Source organism: Silurus meridionalis, chromosome 21 (genome assembly GCF_014805685.1).
Source record: "Silurus meridionalis isolate SWU-2019-XX chromosome 21, ASM1480568v1, whole genome shotgun sequence".
NCBI lineage: Eukaryota > Metazoa > Chordata > Actinopteri > Siluriformes > Siluridae > Silurus > Silurus meridionalis.
Window position 1 is genome coordinate 14,938,081 of NC_060904.1, and position 22,392 is coordinate 14,960,472.

Genomic DNA, 22,392 nt, shown 5'->3' on the forward strand with positions numbered 1-22,392 from the left:
TTATGATCTCAGCTCTCACTCACGTTGGACCCAGTTCCCACTGACAGGGCTCAGGAAATTGGGGTAGAGGCCCTGCGGCTTCTCGATCTTGTCCAGCAGCTTTCGAATGTTCATCACCTGAAACAATGAATAATAGCAATCAATCGTTACTGCTGTCAGAGTAACGAACCCGGGGTGCAAATCTCTGAGAGCAGAGCAAATACGGTACTTTGCTATACAGCACATTTTTTTCTATTGAAAGTGTCAAATTAAAGGGAAATGTATAACTGAATAAAAAGTCTGATTAATGCACCGAATGATAAATTCCTCAATTAAATTAAGATCTGGTCAAAGTGCAGGCCATGGTATAGGATTTTTATCTTTTACATCCTTATCAAAATGAAACGGTGACTTCTCATGAACTGTGGGTGGGGGTTGGAGTCATCCTAGAAGAGACCACACCCACAAAAATAGAAATTTACATTTACAGCATGCAGCAGATGCCCTTATCCAGAGCAATTTGCATTTATTACATTTATACAACTGAGCAGCTATGGGGTTAAGGGTCTTGCTCAGGGGCCCAGAAGGGGCAGCTTGGTGTGGCTGGGATTTTAACTCACAACCCCGTGGGTTTAAAGTCTTATACCTTAACCACTTAGTTCGAAATGTTTATTTTGTAGGTTAAATGTGATCAATCAACTTTTTTCACACAACATTTTAATCCATGAATTCTCTCCACTCGTTTTTCCTATAATTTATCCGCTGTTTATTTTCTGTCCACCATGCGTACTGCGCCAAACCTTCTCTGTGAAAATGGGGTTTCCAGAAAGTTCTGTCAGGTGCACGAACTCCAGGTGCAACGTCCCGAATTCAGCCAGGATGCTGCTCCCGGCTGACGCCCATCCCCAGTTCCAACTGGTGCCACTGTAACAGAGGAAGAAGCAGATATGTAACTACCAAAAGCCCACACTGTGTGCCACACTGCAACCAGAAACCATGGCAACCAGTCCACCATTTGAGCAGGTACAGAGCCACGTGAATGGCTGGAGTCATGGCAACGAGATACAAAGGAAAAACTCACTATGGCAAAAGACAGAGACAAAAAACATCGGGCTCATGTTAGAGCTCAGGACAAAATGAACTCTGGCACAGAATGAATGAACCACTCGCACTTGCGTGTGTTAATAGACAGAGATTAGTGTTACACCATTTGGGATGCCGAATATTTGCAAATGAAGCCTGCTGGAACAGCAATTACTGTCTTTGTGAATATGTGTGTTTACAGAAGCAGAGTTTTTTTTTATTTTGAAATACTTTTTTGCTTTTGATCATCAAATGTCAAACCTCTTGACCACAGGTGACCAAACGTTTTCACGAATATGAAAATGACATGCGAATTTTTTATATTCGTGAACAATTTTTATATCGTCATTGCAAGATAAAAAAAAATCCGAAGTCGAACCATACCATACGTCAGGGGCTAGCTTTTAAAACATTCCACATTTAGTCCCCAGTTGCTGTTATAATAACCTCCACTCTTCTGGGAAGATGTTTCACTAGATATTAGATTGTGCTTGTGGAGATTTGTGCTCATTCAGCACATACAGCTCATACACCACAAGGGTGTTAGTAAAGTTACAGTAGGTACTGATGTAGGTAAGGTGACAAGGCCTGGGGTGCAGTCATCCCAAAGGTGTTCAATAAGGTTAAGGTCATGGTTTTCACTCCAAACCATGTAAAGCATATCTTCATGAAGTTGGCATTGTGCATAGGGACATTGTCATGCAAGTTTAAATGAATAGAAAAAAGTCAATGCAACGCATCCAATTGTGTGCATCCAAGTTCGTGATAACACGTTGTTGGAAGAACCACATATAGCTGAAAAAAGTCCCCAAACTTTTGTCCATATAGTGTATATTGGGTACTAGTACATGAGCACTGGATACTCACTTTCAGCAACCATTTTTTCCTGCCCAGGGTGATGCTGCATTATCGGGTAGAGAGGGTGAGGTACAAATTGGGTAGCAACACAAATTGCGGATGAGGTAATGATGTGGGAGATGCAGATTGGGTTTTGACAAGGATGTCCCAAATTGGATTGCGACAAATAAATGCAAATTGGGTAGTGACACGTCCAGCCAGCTTTGGCTGCAATGAAATCCATATACTTCATAATGATATCATGAGCCCTAAAATGTTTAGTTCATGTTTTATTTAGTTCTCTGTTGTCTTGTGCAACTCGGTGTTCTCTTATGTAGCACCCAAGTACGGTTGACTTGACATGTGCAGATTGTTTGATCAAACACACACTGTAATCCTGGCACGATGCCATTGGAACCCAAACTTATCTCCTCCTATGGGTACAATACATCACATGACATCCTTCATACCACCAATTTTCATTCAAACCATGTTCTTTGGTGGATTAGCTGCCAGTGTGAAAGCCCCCTAAAAAAACAAACCACATGCCAGCAAACATCTGTCCATGGGCTGCATTTGGCTCTAGGCCTGGTCTTTGGACACCTCTGGCCTCTACACCCTCACAAGACAAGCACATACTTTTCCCTACAATCCAGTCTAGTTTTTTAGAACAGACCCCACTCTGTGGTGGTGTTCATGTGCCTGCAGGAAACACCATGTAATTCACACAATTGATGCTTCTAGTTCTCATTGCGAGAGCAACCCATGGCTCGCTTTCCTTCTGAAAGAAAAATCAATAGAAGCCAAGGGAAAAGGAGAGGGCTGGGAAAACCTTTGTCTCAAAGAATCGATCTAAGATATCAGTGGGAAAAGAAATAGAAGAAAAAAAGAAAGAAAACAAAAGCAACATAGACGGTGGGAAGAAATCCCGTCGGACACCTTAATAACTGCTGCCGGCATCCTTAAACGGACTAGGTTTTTATCTAGCGGTATCGACTCGACATGCTACGCGAGTGACATTTCTTTTAAAACCGAACAGAGAAAAAGACAGAATTATTTATTAAACGCTGAATGAGTTAAACAGGAATCAAAGCCAAGTGAACTTTGGAACCGAGGTCGAGCCAACAGACGTGAATGTCAAAGAGAGAGAAAAAATGGAAGTTGCAGGGACATTTACAGTTGAAATTACCATTTTTTTCACCATTTTTTCTTATCATTTCATTCTTATCTAGGATAAATTAGAAAATTTGGTTCTGACCAATGATACACACTACAGTGGTCACCATAAATATAAGCAAAAAGGCAAATATACCAAATCATATACAAATTATATACAGTTATACAAAATGATTAAATTACATTTATTATTACGGTTTTTATTTATTTAATTGATTATCCGCTGTGGCGCCCCCTAATGGGAGAAGCCGAGAGAAGATTATATTTATTTAATTATTTTCTAGAATGTAAATTAATCATTGGCTATATTGCTGTCAGCTCTTTCATCATCTAATATCATCCAATTCAATACTGTCTTATATTCAACCCAAACATGCCCAGTGTAGTGCAACGCAACAGGACTACCACTATTACTACTTTCACTACCTCAAATCCCTTGTCTTCCTGTCCTCTAGGCTCTGATTCATACTCTTCCCCTGGAAATGATTGCTCTCCTGTTGCTTTCTCGTAGGGCATGCAGAGGAGAAACGAGGATGAGAGAAATGCTAAACTGGTCCTCCATTATAAATGCTCTCTACACCATTACCCACGCCGGGAGAGAACGACCCTAGAAACACTAGGTCTGGAAAAAATCAATACCTAATAGAGTGAAGAAGGGCAGGGGCACATAGGGGGGCACTTGGTGACATCCTCTCTTTGCAGAGAACAAGCTGGCATTCTTCCAGCTGTTGGGTTCTTGGAGCACTCACTTTAATCCATCAATCACTCTATTCTTTATAAAGGCATGGCTAGACAAGTAATAATGAGGAGCCATACATGCATTTTTATTGGAGTTACACCATATAGACAGCTGAAAATAAGAATCCCCATTTGCTGTTAACCTCCATAATATAACATCATAATATCAATAACCTCCATTCTTCTGGGAAGATGTTGCACTAGATTTTGAAGTGTGTTTGTGGAAATTTGTGCTCATTCAGATATAAATGGTGTTAGTAAAGTCAGGCACTGATGTAGGTGAGAAGGTGAGGAGGCCTGGGGTGCAGTTAGCTTTTAATCCATCCCAAAGGTGTTATGCAGGGTTGAGGTCAAAGCTGGCGACTCAAGATCTAGCAGGCGACTCAAGATCTTCCTATCCGAACCTATCCAATCTTCCTATTCAAACCAAAAAATGTCCCAGTATTTTTGTCTCTATAGTGTAACATTGGAGTGAAAAAAAAAAACCATACAAACATAAAAACATAAATATTAAAAACAATCCGAAAGTCAAGTTTGGAATAATGAATGACTTTTTCGGGATTTTCATGATTTTTACATTATTTGGTAGACGTTCAATGGCTCGTTCAGTGAAGGTTGAAAATCTTGGAATTCGCATAAACTTAATATGCAAATCACTTAAATTTAGTAAGGTTTCATTGAATTTATGTAATATTATAGACTAAGTAACACTTGAATGTGTTTTCACAAAGACTAGTCCTTTTACAGAGAAAATTTATATTTTTGGATTTTACAGTAGAAAAAATGTAATGTCGCAACAATTTGGCTGTGGGTGGAAACATATGGAAATGTATTGTAATTTATGAAAATAAACTCATCAACCTCTTTTTATTCATTGTTTTGACCTCTAAACAAAAATGGAATGAAGTGTATAAATTACTGCTACAAATTCTCCAAGCATTGAGACCACAGTCTCAATAAAGACTATATTATATTGTATTATTGTACACATTAATACACCAATCAGGCATAATATTATGACATTATAACATTATGACCGGTGAAGTAAATAAAAGTGATTATCTCTTCATCATGGCGCCTGCTAGTGGATGGAATACTTTAAGCAGCAAGTGAACGTTTTTTCTAAAAGTTGATGTTAGAAGCAGGAAAAATGGGTGAGCGTAAGAATTTGAGCGAGTTTGACAATTTGTGACGTCTAGACGTCTGGGTCAGAGCATCTCCAAAACTGCAGCTCTTGTGGGATGTTTCTGATCTGCAGTGGTCAGTATCTATCAAATGTGCTTCAAGGAAGGAACAGTGGTGCACCAGTGACAGGGTCGTGGACGGCCGAGGCTCATTGATGCACGTGGGGAGCAAAGTCTTTTACATTTTTAACCTTCAATTTAGCATCAAGCAAACAGCACATTGCATCAAGATGCACCAAAACAGCCTAAACCTTTCCTCAGGCAAAGTCAGCTTTTCTAACTTTATACGTTTGGCACAAAGGTAGCAAAGTAAACAAAAACAAAACGTACAAACATTCATTACATTACTCCAATGACTGCTTCTGCAATATCAGCTAATCAGGGTTGTTAATCACTTATGGAGATCATCATGGTGTCTCCGAAGGGGATATAACGTATACCCACTTAATTATTCATCGAAATGTGAAAGGAAAAAGCTGGCGTTTAGCTCGGCTCAGCGTGACACCTACCTGCCCAGGTTAATGACTCCTCGTGGGATGCCAGTTGGAGTGCTGAAGGCCGGCAGCAACTTCTCACCGAGCTCCAACACCTTCTGCTTAAACACCTGAGAGACACAAAGGACAAAGACAAGCTGTTAAATACACTCACCTTCGACCTCAGTGATTGTTCGCTACTTAGAAGCGGCTGTTTCCTTGCATCAGGTTATACTGTACTAGTTTAAAGTTGAGGTATGTAACATTTAAATGCAACCTCTAAAATAAGTATCTCTAAAACCTCTAAAATAAGTATAATATAAAACACTGCCATGCAGTGGACCTTATGTCATATTTCTGGCATCGGTGAACAATTTTCTGACCCAGTTTCTCGATGATACTTTTTTATGGCCTGGAAATGAGCAGGCAGTTTTCCTTAAAAGGCAACTCACAAGCCAAGCTGTTCAAGATGGCAGAATTGATTGGTGGAATAGGAAGACCTGCCCCATTTTTATTCCAAGTGCAGTTTGCCTCACAGACAGGCGAGGGATGTGAACTTTACAAATGACCGCTTTAATATATTAAGCTGATCTTGTAATTTCAATAACTGTAAACTGTAATTAATTAAACAGCTGTAAATAAGAGACAGTGGCAATTTAAACATTGAAAAAGTTGAAAAAAAAAAAAAAAGACAGAGCACAAGGGTTAATTTGTTTCTGCTCATAAAAATTGCATACCATTAGCAATGAAGACAGAGCTGCACTTCCAGACCTGTGGACTTAATGACCGCGTGCTACTCTATACAAATAAAGCTAATTCCGTGGGTCATAAACCCTGAGCCGCTATTGCGACATTAACGTCGAGATGAGATTAAGATGAGGTCACGTGGGCGTTTGATTAAACCCTCGCTAACATCCACAGCCTAATTGTGATCATCAAGAGCAGATCCTAGACTTTAGTTATAGCAAAGGCCTTAAGTTACAGGTGTAAAAGCTTGCTAATCTCACAGTATGATAATTGTACAACTCCGCATCGTCGTTTTGCATCAATGGAATCCTACAGCTGAGCCGAGTAAGTGATATTTCAGATCTAAAACGGTGTTTATCGAATAAAAAATATCCCTCAGCGTGACTACTAGAGAGATTCGAAATATTAAAAAACATGCCATTTCTGTGGCATTAATCCAAAATACATTGCACGGAATCGACTTGCTTTCTCGTATAGCAGGTGTAAGTGCTTGATAATCTCACAGTATGATAATCGTACAATGCAGAGTCATGGTTTTTTCATCTTTAGAACCCTGCAACTGAGCTGAGTAAGTGATATTTCAGATTAAACATGGTGTTTATTCATAAAACATTGACAAAAAAACGAGGCAATCGTTTCATAAGTTTGAAAAAATATCACAGGCACATACTTGTGTAGATCATTACTAAGTACTAGGATTGACTGGTTTCTCTATTACAGTTATTATTTGAGTTTCTATAACCGTTCTAAACTATCAGTTATATACAAGTTATTTTCTTTAACAATCTTCTTGTTTTTAGAGGTTATTTAATAATTTTGAATGAGGGTTTTGATGAGGGTTTTTGATTTAAAATGTGGATCATGATGACAAGCACAATGACAGCAAAAGTCTAGGTATAAAAACCCTGATAAAGATATTTTGTTTTTTTACACGCCATTTAGTAGATGCTGCTCCTAAAATCTTGACGTAAATGTAAAGTATATTTGCACTTTAAGACATTTTAGGACCTGTTCACAGTAACCAACCAGGCAAGGCAATAAAATGCACATGAAAAACCCATTACTGCTGTTTGTGGACAAAACATATCCTCCCAGTGATCACGTGAACACATTCGTTAGAAAACCTTTACTGAGAGTGATAAACGCTGCTTATGGTATTGTAAAAGCAGAAGTTTAAACGCGGTTGAGTTTACTGTGAAATTCGCCAGCCTGGAATAAAAACAATATCATAATATCATCAAATAAAACCCTCAGGTACTTACTACCAAACAAAACAGGTGTTGTCTCACATCTCTGTCCTCATTAAACTACTGATCCGAGATGAAGCCCTCCTTAAAATCAAATTGCTCATAAAGCTCTGCCGATTATCCATTAAGATCAGCAAGCTTCATTTCTGCTGCGTTATTCGGAGGCTAGGTTTAGTTAACAACGATCATTTGAATACAACTTATTCACACACACAAACAAAGCCAAAACACAATGAACCAGTCAAAACAAAAGACTGAACTTGAGATGCCTTCCTCCACACACCCTTCCCACAGCATGGGCATACTCTACAGAGGAGCTCCTGCTTTAACCGATATTACAGTAGCACCATTTATCATACTGGATTCAGGGTTTCTACCACGGTATGGCTCCTGGTGATAGATGGACTGCTTTGATTGTTTGGTTTTCTGTAAGAGAGACTTTACACAGAATGGTGCAAAAAACAAAAAACACCCACTAAGCAACAGCACTACCTTGTTGATGACAGGATAGTCAGACTTGTTTAAACTGGCAGGTTGGCTACCCTTTATATATTTTTTTATTATTAGTGTAGTAAACAAAAAGGCATCTCAGAATGCATGTCACAACACTCAACCTTACGGCAAATTGAGCACTGTCTCAGTAGTCACCTCAGGTTCTATTCCAGTCAGAGAAGAATGAGTTAAATTGGGAACCAAAATAGAACAATGGGAAAAACAACCAGGTAAAGTTTAGTTTAGATAAAAAATTTGATCAAAGTCATTGTCAACGTGATGTTACCCAAAGCTACCATGCTTTGCTGTGGGAATGGTTTAATCAGGCTGTTGCTGTTTTTCTTGTAGAAATTTAGTCTTAATTAATAGGATTTCTTACAGATTTATTTATTTTCCATTTCTCTATTTGTAAAATTATATTTGAAACATCCTATTACCACTTGGAAGGGCTTTCAGACATAAAATAAATACTTATGCAAGGCAGCATATCACCATGAATGCTTAATGTATTTACAGTAACGCATTATCTCACTCTGTCTCACTTTTCCTTTCCCTCGTTGCACAAATGAACACTGGATTGGCACAGCATACAGTATAGTGCCACGAATAAATCTGATTTGATTTAAAAACTCAGTTATTATAGTCATAGAACAGAACATTTGTTGTACAAAATGTACAAAAAAAGTAACCACAGTTGTATTTGTGCATGATGTGTACTGGTTGTGCTTTATGGATTGTTTAAGATGTTACCAATACTAAAAATAAAAAGGAACATTTTTTTTAATGAAATTCAACCTTTTGGCAATAACACTTTCAACTAACACATGTTCCACATCTTTATCCAGAATCCGGAAACGTTATCTTGAATCTGCCATGTAATGAATAGTCCCAAGTTGTCATAAACCTGACAGAATCGAATCCAGAATCTAGACGATGTTTTTTTCAGGGAAGTGCCCTTCATATTTCGGGAAGACAATGCTTTCATTACAACAGCATGGCTTTGTACTAGAAAAGACTCTGTGTGCTGAAAAGACGGCCTGTCTGCAGTTCAGACCTTTCACAAATTAAAAACTTTTGGTGTATCATGAAATGCAAAATACAACAAAGAAGACCCAGAAGTGTTTAGTAGCTGGAATCGTGTTTTAGATACAAATGGGACAAATGTTTTCTCTTAAAACTCCCGCAACTGGTCTAAGCATAGCAGCAACTTATTTCTGTTTCTATTCCCAGAACCTGGTGCTTGAGCGGCAGCCTTGACCTGATTTTGCATCTAAAAACCAATTAAAATTTTTTTTACATTTTTGCTATGAGTAAATCTGAAGGTTTAATATATTAATGGGTCTAACAATAAAGTATGCTGTGTTTATGCAAAATTCTGTGCATCAAGGCCAGCTTTATCCTTATTAGCATGAACGTTAATATGTTCTGCTATGTTATGTAGCCTCCAGAAATTAGTAAAAAGAATAATAATACCAGTGAATGTATCAGTCATCAGTTCGCTCTAATTAAAATGAACTCCTGGTGTGATTATAGGTGTGTTTTCCCCAAGAATGATAATTTATGGTAACTATGAAAACATGTCTAGTTCTGATGCTGGAAATTCATGTCGCAAGCTTTTTTCCCCCTTAGAAACCTGTGCATCACTTTGACCTAATTAACATTCGAGCTTGATGTGTTTATACGTACGTTTTGCATTCAGTTTATTATTTTTTATTCGATCGAAAAGAAAACATTTTAATGATGCCGCAAAAGTATGCTTTTGTCATCTTTTCTTTCCACCCAAAATCCTTATGAATGTAAAATCTGACCTAATTATGATCAGGCCTAATTAGCATGAAAGCGAGATGTATTTAGCTCTTTGTGGTTGATGTATTTAGCTCTTTTAATGATTGCAATTAAAAGGCAGGCTTAACGATGTATATGAAGTGATCACTTCGAGTGTTTGAAGCGGATTGATCCGCCACGCCGAAACGCAGCTCTCAAGTTATTAATTTGGATTGACTGGATGATGCGCAACACTGAAAGAAAAAAAACATTTCCACACTGTGCTGAGGCTCACAAAAAAAATGTAGGTTAAAAGAACACCTACAGTGTACACGTCTTGTAATAAGTATTGAATGTGAAAGTCTTCTCTCTCTATAATCTTTACTGAACATCAGAGCTACATGTATAATACAGGAGGAAACTATCAACATTTTTCCTGTGGCAATAAATAAAGGATATTTTGTTTGTATGCAACAAACTAGAAAAACACACACAAACTAGACAGTGATTGACTGTAAGTAAATTCTGTAAACAGAAAAGTCCAAAAGAACAATGAAGATATTAGCAGACTGCTTCACATTCACAGTCAAACATCAAGGTGAAACCTTAATGGTTTTGAGGTTGTTTTGGAGCAGGGAAGGTTGGAGACTTGCAAGAGAATAAAAGAATACTGAATTAACATGGCTACCATTCCATACTATAACACCATGGAATTAAGTCTGGACTGTGGCTAATTAGAACTGATTTCATCATACAACAAGACGATGACCCAAATCATACGTCGAGACTCTGAGAGCAAACAGTCGGCTGAAGTGTTATCCATCATGGATCATAAATCCTATTGAAATACTCTGGGATGAACTGAATAGCAAGATCAGAAGGAAATCTCTATCTAGGGAAAAACAACCCGGGCAGGTTTTTTTACAAAAAGTATTGTAGCTGAATATTCGCGGAAAAGAACCGTCCAGGTGCCTAGAATGTCTAAAACTGTTATTCATGCGAAGGGAGGATTTTTCAAAGATAACAAAGTTTAATATCTGTATATTTATATACAGGTAGACCCCAACTTATGACGTAGATAGGGACCGAAAAACCGGTCGTAAGTCCATCAGGTCATAAGTTGAAAAAAGTGACTACGATGCGTTCTGACGCAGACAAGGTAAATCCTCAAGTGAAATTGCTTTCCTCTGCTTCTTTTCTCCACCAGCAACAGACGTGATGATTTTGCGTTTTTCAGCCATGGTAAATAAAGCAGCAAAGGGTAAAATCACTTCACAAAATACGAGAACGCATGAACACGTCATGCCAACTAGAGCGTCTCTGATACCCACAATGCATGCCTGCCAGGCATACTTCTTCCCCACACTGCTTGCGTCGTTGTCAAATCTACTTACCGCCCGTGGATTTTGATGTTTTTTTGGAAAAATTTTGATTTTCTTCGATTTTTAAATTTTTATTTATTTTGTCTGAGGTGACCGGCGAATCTGTTGTTAGTCGAGTGGTCGTAGGTTTGGGGTCTGACTGTACTGAGTTTGTTTGAGGAACATGAATGGGTCTCTCAAAAACAATAATAGTTTAGGTGTTTCTAAACGATTGGCAGGCACTTAAATACAAAATTTCAAGTCACCTGGCCATAATATTAGTACTTATATATATTACTTATGTATATATCTACATATACGCTAGAGTCTGTAGTTCTTTGATTATAATCATTAATCAAAAAATCATGACGACAATCACTATGACAGCGAAAATTTTCCAAATTTACATGTTGACTTGAGATGGTTTGGCTCTTATGTGCCATCAAGTGGATGCTGCTTTTAAATAAACAGATTTGTTTTTTAAACCCTCGTCAACGTTTTTTTTATATTATGTTTTTGTAATATTATTATATTCAACAATTCTCTACTTTTAGTTTTTTACATTTTTTTCATTTATTTTACGATGCCACAGAACGCATGGACGCATTCTCCAACGGTCCTGCCATTAATAATTTTTATTGAAATTCCATCTCTTTTTTCCTTCCTGACCCAGATGAAATGAACTCTCCTAGTTCTTATCTGGATCTTGGTGCTTTAACATGAGGTGGCAGCTGGTCTCACATGGCCGCAAAGTGGCTCCGGTGAGCTGTCAGCTTCAACAATTCAACCTTGGTGTTTTTGTACAGCTGAAGAGGAAGGCTCTTGTCATGGTGACCCTTACTTAAACTGTGTCAGATCCTGAGTACTGATTTTTTTTTAGCCAATTCTTTGGTTTCGAGGTTGAGGTTAATCCAGCTGAGATATATACATGTGAGGTTGTTGTGAGGAGGCAGGAGTTTTTGTACCTGAAACTCTTCCCAGGGAAGAAATGATTCTGTTAAACCCACCAATCGATGAGTTAAAAGAGATTTGGTTTTTAATACTCTAATCAACATGGCCATGCTATGTTTCCACACGGACGGTTTTAGTTGCCGGATGTGTGCTTCATGGTGGATTTTGGTGCTTTATTTGAGACTTGGCGCATCAGTAAAACAAATGTTTAGTGATGAAAAGATTTTTTTGATGGAGTTTATCGATATTATTATTATTTGAGTCAAAAAAAAAGGATGTCGTGAATAAATGTGTGCTGCCTTAAAGGTTTTAATTTCACCCTACATATTTATGTATTTATATTTGTAAAGAAAATAGTCATTAATCGCGTGTTAATAAATGAATTTACGTTATCGTGTAACCAGCATGACAATGCCTCAGTGTACAAAGCGAGCTCCATGAAGATATGGTTTACTTGGGTTGGAGTGGAAGATTATAAGCAGCCTGTTTTAGAGCTCTGACATCAACTCTATTGAACACCTTTGGGATGAATGTGAACATTGACTGTACCTCAGGCCTCCTCACCTTCTCACCTACATCAGTTCCTGACTTTACTAACACCCTTGTGTTTGAATGAGCACAAACCTCCACAAACACACTCCAAAATCTAGTAAATACAGTGGATAAACCAATTATCATAAAAATTATGGAACGGGTGACAGTTAAACAGGTGTTCAGAAATCTCCAATGATAACAGAAGCACCTGAAAGCCCTGAAGTGAAAAAAGAGAGATGTCAACTCTTGAAACTGCCTGTCTACTTAGCAAAAAGAATGAATGATACATACAGTACTCTGTCATTTACTAGCTACAGTGTGTAGACAAAAATTTGGACACCTGACCCATATTTCTTTGGTAATTTTTGGAACCTCCGATTCCACATTTAGTTCTCATTTGCTGTTATGAAGCCACAAGGTTGTTAGTAAAGTCAGGTACTGATTTAGGTGAGGTGAGGATTCCTGGGGTGAAGTCAGCATTTCAAATTTCATCCAAATGGTCTAAAGGTTGGTCCAAAAGGTTAGAGCTCAAAAGCAGACCACTCAAGAACTTCCACTCCAACCCATTTCCAAACTATTACCACAAATCTGGAGGCACTCATTTGTACAGGACGTCTTTAGATGCGCTTTATTCAAATTTTGCGTTCACTTGAACTTGAAAAACCCGAACCAGTTCCAGCATGGCAGTGCCCCTGTGCACAAAGTGAGCTCCTTGAAGATCTGGTTTACATGCTTTAAAGAGGAAGATCTTGAGTGGCCTGCTATAGAGCTCCATTCTTATCCTTACTGAACACCTTTGGGATGAATTGGACTGCTGAGTACCTGCCTTTCGTAATCCCCTTGTGGCTAATCAACACAAATATCCTAAAGCACACTCCAAAATCTAGTGGCACATCTTCCCAGAAGTGTGGAGGGAATTATAAGAGCAAATTGGGAGTAAATGTGGAATGCAATGCTCAAAAATCACATGACCAGGTGACCCAATACTTTTGGCAATATAGTGTAAACATAAGTGTTTTTTTTTTCTTTTACAATTTAGCACTTTTTTATTATTTAGAACAACTCCAAGAAATAAAGGCCGCATTTTCTCTTTACTAAAAACCCACATCGAAGTCAATGCTTTAGCACAAAGCGTAATAAGATAACCGGACCCATTTTAGTCGATCGACTACATGTAAGCGAAGGAGAGGAAAAGAGGGACGATGAAAAATGAACAGAAAAATTGCTGGTTGCACTGAACGATATGGAGGCACAGCCGAAGAAAGCGAGTGAGGCTGTAATTACACAAAGCCTAATTTTCCTCTGCCTCTGTATTGTTCCTGTTCAAAGCCTCAGTCTTTATTAGCAGCTGATCCGTTTACAATCGACTTCACATCGCTTAGCCCTTGTAGCAAGCGCTGCTGTGTATATTGCTTTTTAAACAGCGAACCCAAAGAGGTTAAATTACAGACTGCAATATCTTTCAAAGGCTCCCATTTCTATACCAGGTATTAACATACGGCTCAGCGTTACACACACATCCTTACATTTACACCTGCTATTAAAGCATACAGTACGTGCCTGGCCTCGTTGTCAGCGCATGTCGGTTTGCGTTTGCAATAAATGGACACCGATTACATTAAAATAAGAGCAAAGTGTCTACGGTATGCATTAAGTAGCAGACAGACATGTCGTTCGCTACAGGAGCATTCAGAGTTATAAAAAACATAGTCATTAGGAGAAAGCTTGTGGAAAACGAGTGTGAATTTCTGAAGCTATAGACCTATAGATATTAGCAAAGGTGGAAAGTAACAAATTACATTTACTCGCATTACTGTAATTAAGTAGTTGTTGTCTGTACTTCCACTTATTAAAGTATCTGTTAAAATATGTCATTTTACTTGACTTAATTATGTTTTGTTTGCTTATACTTGGAAACTACTGCACTGATTGATTGACGGAGAACAAACTCTCTAAAATCACAAGAAATTAAAATGGAGACGGACAAGACAGACGCCAGTGATGCAGACCCGGCTGACAGCGAAATGCCGTCCAATTGAAAGTTGTTTTGCGATTTCTTTCATAATCATAAAAGACGCTATAACAGGAGATTATTTGTTTGCTGAGAAAGTGCATAACTCGTACTTTTTACTCAGGGTTTTTTTAGTTATTGCAATTTAATTTGTACAGATGTTCCTTCAATTCGAAACAACTAGTTCGAGATTTATAGCACCTTATCATTTTTGAACTACAAAAAAAAACTTGGTACAGTACATTTTACTTTGAGTTAATTTGTACTTTTTAGCTTTTAACTTCTACTTAAGTAGATTTCTAGACCAGTAACTTTCCGTGTACTTAAGTGAAATTTTACTGAAGTAACAGTACTTTTACTCAAAAAGAATATATATTACTTTATTCTTTCCACCTCTGGATATTAGCTGTTAATCGTAGCTAGCAAATTAGCATTATTATTAATATTACTATGCAAATTAGCAAATTATATGCTAACAAAGTTTGTCTATGAAGTTGCAAATTACATAAGCACTTAAACTTGTAAGCATGTTGCAAACTGTAAATCTACACTCTAAGAGAAAGCTAAAACTATATGAACAGAATCTGTCACCCTGATGGAGAACAACAGAACAATGGACAATGTCCCAAAGTGGCTTTACAGAAATAAATTCATTACAAATATAAATAAAAAATGTATAAATTAGTCCCTATAAGTTTATCTCTAGTGAGAAAGTCAGTGGCGACAGTGGCAAGAAGAAAAAAAAATCCCTGAAACAGTATGAGGAAGAAACCATGTAAGGAACCAGACTCAAAAGAGGGACACCAGATGAATGTCCATCCATTATAGTTTTATCATTGTTGAGGGTATCAAATGTCCTTTGACAATAAAATGCAAAATGTTCATGGCAATAGCAGTCCTAAGCCATTGTAGCAGCCTGTTTACATCACTTATAGTCCAAATCCATCGTCATAGTTTGTAAGTTAAACCTTTTACCACAATCGCATGAATCTTCAGACTGTTCATGTAAAACCAGGTGGTGTTAAATTAAAAAGATTTTTAATAAGAATTTAACGGTCCCTGGTATCAGACCTAGATGCCGTTTTAATGGAAAAAAAACTCGAAAATAAAGTCGTAACAGTACGACAATAAAGTCAAAATATTTTGAGAATAAAGTCAGTGAGATTAAAGTGGTAATATTTCGAGAAAAATCTCAAAATTGCGAATAGCTGTTTTGCATAAAAAGGATGTGTATAAATCTTTCTTTGGTTAGGATTTAGCAATAGAGAGTTATAATCAGTAAACTGACACTGCAGCAGTTAAGTAGGTAACTTAATTTATTCAGAAAAAAAAAACAGACTGAAGAAATTGCCTCTATTGTGCAGTCTGAAATAGCGACCGGTGGTTGACTTCAAGGATATCAATGGTTACATATTCGAAGAGGACATGTTTCTGAAGGTGTTGAACACCGACGCATTTGATGCTTTATTCTCAAATTGCTACGACTTTATTCTCGTATTGCTACGACTTTTTGTTGTTTTTTTAACGAGACACTAAAACCCAGTCGTAGATCTAGACTAGACCGAAGAATTTCATTTGCAAATAATAATATACCCGGATTAAATCTCAGGAAGTGGTAGCTTGGTGGGTAAGATGTTTTACTTCTGTTTGGACGGTTGTAAGTTTAAATCCCAGCACCACCAAATTTCCACTGCTGGGCACTTGAGCAAAGCCCTTAACCCTCGACTGTATAAAAGAGCATCTGCCAAATACTGCAAACGTAAATACTGACAATTATTCACAATTTATCGAATACTTCTCAAGTCCTGCCTTCACCATGTGGCTGTAGAGATCTCATATTTTCCCCATGTTTCCTCTGAGCACTCTAGATCCTCCCCAATCCAAAGACATGCATTGTAATATGACTGGCATTTCCAAATTGTCCACAGTGTATGAATGGGTGTGTGATTATCGAGGTTGCACCATGAGAAACCCTTAAATAGGTCCCCCTGTGTAAGTATAAAAACGGAAGTACACTGGGTACTAAAGGTTTTCAGTGGTATCATTGTATGTTTGGACTCACTGTACCTGAGACTCACCAATGTAAAGATGAGCAGCAAAGAAACAAGACATCACTGTCTTTTTTTAAATGAAGGGAAAGAAAGTGTGATTGCATTCAGACTGATGTGTTTATATTCATCACTGGGGTGTCTCTCGTTGTGTCGTGCTGCAGCTCTCCTGCTGTCTCTATGAGGGAAAAAAGAAAAAAAAAAGACAATGCGCTTCACACTTTGTCTGGTGCACACGATGCACCACTCTCAGATGGCGATTTTTCTCCTCGCTGTGATGCGATTACACGTGCTGTTCCTGTCTTAGTTTGTTACATGGAGGAAATAAAAGCGGCATCACTTTCCATCTCTGCTAATCTTCACACGGGCAAGAGGATGCATGTGCAGTCAAATTTGTCAAACTCATTCTGACAGCAATCAGATTCTTTTTTTCTGGGACATACGACGGAAGATTACATTTTCTTGGTGTTTTTTCTAGGAGTAAGTGCAGCTTAACTATATATAGAGCTGGCACTTGAGGAACATCATGCCAATAATATGAGGTATTCTGATGATCTGCCTCGCTTTTATGAATTCAAATAAAGGAATTTCTAAATTTCCAAATATTAAAGACCCTACAAAAAGATTTTCATTACCAATTCAAGCAATTTGTAACAGAGGACAATATGACTTGGTAGTCTTTGATCTCAAAACTTGGTGTGTCCTGTTTGGATATCATGGGTAGCTAATTAGAATCATTTCATCGACATGACATCATCACCAGAGGGTCATAGGGAGGTGGTAGTGTAGCATTGGCATATCCCGGCCACACCAAGGCCCTTAAACCCAAATCTACCAAATTCCTGTAAAATTCCAAATGTAAAATGCCCCAAATGTAAAATTCCAAATGTAAAATGTAAATCACCAGGCAACCAATTCCAATATCAAACTTAAACTGAATTCAAAGCACCTCAACATTAGCTCATCAACATTGTGTACAATGAACTCCATTGGTACCCCACCACCAGCAAATCAAAAGCACTCAAAGACAAAGTCTGCAGTATTTTGAGAAAAAGACAGAGGTGCAGGAGTAATTTATTTAAAGGTTACTAGCCATTTGAGGAGAAACGTGTAGCTTCCAGTTTATTAGCACATCAATAAATCATGCAAGATCAAGTTCCATGAGATGCACAGAAGCCTGTGAAATAAAATATATATACCACTGTGTAACAAATATAGCTTCATGGCATCTATAGCAGCACGGCACATCCCCCTGAAAGTGATTTTCATCCAAATGGCTCCATCAGAGTCCGAGCAATGACCGTTCATTCACAAACAAATTGCTTGAATTTTGCTCATATGTAAAGTTGAAATAACTTTAATAACTTTAATTTGGCTTCCGTTAAAGATTTGAAGCCTTCTGAATAGGCCATTAGAGCTGCTGAATTACTGGCTTATGTAAGACAAGAGTCACGTGAACAGCAAATGGGATGTGGGGTCTCGCAGAGGGCAGGATATTTTTATTAGTGGCCTCAGGAGGGGAAGGACAGTGATTAACGTATGTGCCCTTTTCACACAAGCTTTTGAAAACGAGTCATTATCTGGCAAGGCAACAATAATTAACACAAATATGCTAGTAAAACCAGGCTGCGAATATAAAGTGGAAAAGTGTAGTCCAGTAGAAATATGCACAGCTGCTTCAGTGTGCAAATAAAATTAATTCCTGTTTGTCACAAAAGCGTATGTACAAAAAGTAATAAAACCTTGGATCAATTTTGTATCCTTAAAATGGATACAGACCAGTATCCATTTTAAGATCTATCAGTCGATTAATTGGTTATTGACAAGTACGATCCAACAGTCCAACATACAGCTATCGGTATCGGTTAAATGGGTCGACCTCTAGAAAATACCACCAGGCTTGCCGACACTACGTTCCCAACACTCCATCTTTCACACCAACACTACATTCCCAACACACAACTATTCTTAGCACCAACACTCAAAATTCAACCACTAATCAACACACCACTATTCTCTCCAGCCTCATATTCCCACTAACCAACACTACATTCCTAACACCACCATTCTTACCACTCAACACTTTCCACCAATCTTACCAATACTACATTCCCAACACAATACCAATCTCCCAATACCTAATCTCTTCTCACCAACACTTTATTCCCAACACCACACCATTCTCACCAACACTTTATTCCCAACACAGCACTATTCTCACCAACACTTTATTCCCAACACAGCATCATTCTCACCAACACTTTACTTGCAACACCACACCATTCTCACCCACACTTTATTCCCAACACAGCACCATTCTCACCAACACTTTATTCCCAACACCACACCATTCTCACCAACACTTTATTCCCAACACAGCACCATTCTCACCAACACTTTATTCCCAACACAGCACCATTCTCACCAACACTTTATTCCCAACACCGCACCATTCTCACTAACACTTTATTCCCAACACCACACCATTCTCACCAACACTTTATTTCCAACAAAGCACCATTCTCACCAACACTTTACTCCCAACACCACACCATTCTTGCCAATACTCTTACCTCATAATGCCACCATTTTTACTGCCAAACATTACATCACACCATCGTTTTTTTTACTGCATTCCCACCAAACAAGAATAGCGAGCGAAGAAACCAGGCAAAGCATAGAGCTAAGGTTTTGAAAATTAAAGCACTTACTCAAGAGCCCTACAGAATTTTTTTTTTTTTAGCAGTTTAAGATTTTAGATTCGGTTCAGTCCAGACATGGAGAAAAGCACACACAATCTCTAGCTCTTCACAATCTATCCTGCAAAACCCTCCACTGAATATTTGCCACGGTAAGAAAATGTAAACCGCTAGGTCAGACAAAATACTTTCAGCCCACAGGAATGAAATATTGATAAGCAGGGACCCCAACTCCCAAAGGTGGGCAACTAGAAAACTTTAAACATTGGATTTGAGAAGACCCAGAGGGTATACATGTAATCAAAGTAGACCAGAAGAAAAAAAAATTGCAAAGAGCACATAATTGTGTAACAAGAATATGACAGAAAGACAGACGTAGAAACAGGTAAGACAGGGATAAAGTCTGAGGATGAGGCTCTGAGGAACGTTTTATAGAAATGAATAAGAGAAGCTTTAATGAAATTTCTGGGAGCATGCTCAATTTGGCACAGTGAAGTACTTTATTAGAGCACCGTCAGATTTGGCATTAACACCGCTAACACTGTCGCTGCAGAGAGTAACACTGTGGCACTAACTTGTACACAATGCTGATTCCAGATTATGAATGCAATATGTGTAGCATATTATGTGTACAGCCGCAGATTATTTGCTTTTCTATAACAGGGTGGTGTTGAATTCTCAATATCTGTTACATCAGAAGGCGTTGAAGTGGTAATTCCACTGAATTTATGATACAGAGACTGTGTGATAATTGATGCCTATTGGATTGTTATAAAGTTACATTGCAAATTAGTATAAGAGAATAAAACGTCATCAGTCAGCACTATTTAGTAGCTTGTATCTAGTGATAAACAGGATTGCACTTCTTTAGCTTGCTTGCTTTGCATTCACGAGTTTCTTCGTAAGAGTTATGGAGGGAAAAGGAGTGTTTGCATGACATTTTTTTTAATCAGGGCATGTCATGAACAAAAGAGTAATGCTACAGTTCACTGCTAGCTACCATTAGCAAGAGAACACAGGTCTGAAACTAGTCATTGATGACGTAAACTTTTATTTAATTTTTTTTATAATATAGTCTGATATTATGACAACTGAGATCCTTTGGTTTTTGAGTTTTTGATTTCCCCCTTTGGACTGTTTTATGACCACAATTTGGATTATTCTTGTTTTTAAAAACTGGTACTTTTGTACATGAATTAAGCTGCATGAGTTTCTTTTTTTCATTTGAAATGTTTTATTTCTTTTACTTCATTGCAGTTTGCCAAGAACAACACACAGGAATTTACACACGGATCAGGCATAACATTATAAGCGATGAAGTGAAAAACACTGATTATCTCTTCATCATGGCACCTGTTGAGTGGGTGGGATATATTTACTAGGCAGCAAGTAAACATTTTGTCCTCAAAGTTGATGTTAGAAGCAGGAAAAATGGGCGAGCGTTAGAATTTGGGAAAGTTTGGAAAAATTGTGAGGTCTAGACGACCGGGTCAGAGCATCTCCAAAACTGCAGCTCTTGTTGGATGTTCCTGGTCTGCAGTTTGGTAGAATCTATCAAAAGTGCTCCAAGGAAGAAACAGTGGTGAACCGGTGAAAGGGTCGTGGGCGACCGAGGCTCATTGATGCACGTGGGGAGCGAAGGGTGGTCCTGGTGGTCCGAGCTCCTGTAGCTCAAGCTGCTGAAGAAGTTCATGCTGTTAATGTTTGATGGGTCACGACTGTTTTGGCAGCAAAAGGGGACCAACAGGTGGTCATAATGTTATGACTGATAGGTGGCCATAAAGTTAAATAAACTCCACTATCTCAAAGCCTAACATATTAAAAAAGATTCATATAACCCTCTATACAAGCCTGGCTCTACCATTAAAGCTGGTGCTACAGGAAATAAATAAATCCCATCTGACCAAACAGATTAAAAAATTCAACAGTACTGTGCCATAAATCTGTTTGACGGACATGGGTTTAATAAAACCCTAAATAACACAGCTACCGATGACACAAGTGACATTTTGCCTTTTGAAGGCTCGATAATGCAATTGGCAAAGATCAATACCCACGTCTATTATTTAACAGGGTATTATTATGATGAATTATAGATTACACCACAATTAAAATTATCGATCCTGGGTTACAGCGAGGAAGCTTACGCTAATTCTATTAATGAACAACACTAAAAATGCAACACGCAGCAAAAAGGAAGTAGGCAAGTGAAAATACGTAACCAATAATCTAAAGAAATGTATCGATCCACTTGAAATAGGTACAGATGGCTTGAAATCATCTGATATTTGGTTTATTGTAATCTTAGAATGTCATGTAAGATGAGAGGAGCGCAGGCAAGCGGATGCGAGTGCAATATTTAATAACCAGGCGGAGCAATCCAAATGGGGGAAGCCATTACATCGTAGACCATCAAGCAATGGTCAGGCTTTAAAACAGGGGCAAAACAGTTTGGCAACAAGATATCAATCCTTTTTTATAAACGAATAAGTCATTATCGAGCTCTATTTTTTCTGAGAGTTTGTGACTAGGAGTTTCTTATGTCTAAAACAAGGTTTGGGAGTTGTAGTTTGTGTAGTTGTAAAGTATTTGAGTGAATGTACTTCGCTACTGTACTTAAGTAAGTTTTGCTACTTTCTAGTTTTACAGAATATTAAATAAATTCAGCAATTTTTTCTCTCTACTTAACTGCATTTATGGTTCAATATATGTACTTTTTACTTTACTATAATTTATTTGACAGTTTTATTCTGCAGCAGAGGCAATATTTACTTTAATTTGCCCATTGAATAATAACCGTTAATAAAATCTACTTTGTGACATCATACTGTAATTTTATTTATTAACTAAAGATCATTTTTTTAAAGTTTTTTTTTATCTGCTTTACTACTTTGTCTTTTTTTTTTTTTGACTGACTTGAATTTTTGGTTCATTCTTGCACGATGATGAGGCTGGTGTGTTGATTTTGGTGAATGCAATGTTAAGGTGTACAATTATTTTTTGTATTTTAGAAAATAAAACTTCAAATCAACAGTTTTTAGCTTTTTTACTAACACCTGTCTTGATGT

At 37.8% G+C, this 22,392-nt stretch overlaps 1 protein-coding gene across 2 annotated transcripts in view; it reads right to left on the bottom strand.

The window, feature by feature from the left end:
* Positions 1–22,392, bottom strand: part of LOC124403718 (mannosyl-oligosaccharide 1,2-alpha-mannosidase IC) — a 211,690-nt gene that overhangs the window by 12,871 nt on the left and 176,427 nt on the right. For both annotated transcript variants that reach the window (XM_046877431.1, XM_046877432.1), the window contains 3 exons: positions 5,507–5,601; positions 780–903; positions 24–117 (listed from right to left, as the gene is read on the bottom strand). In XM_046877431.1, coding sequence (XP_046733387.1) covers positions 24–117; positions 780–903; positions 5,507–5,601 — 313 coding nt within the window. The remainder of the gene's footprint in view (positions 1–23; positions 118–779; positions 904–5,506; positions 5,602–22,392) is intronic.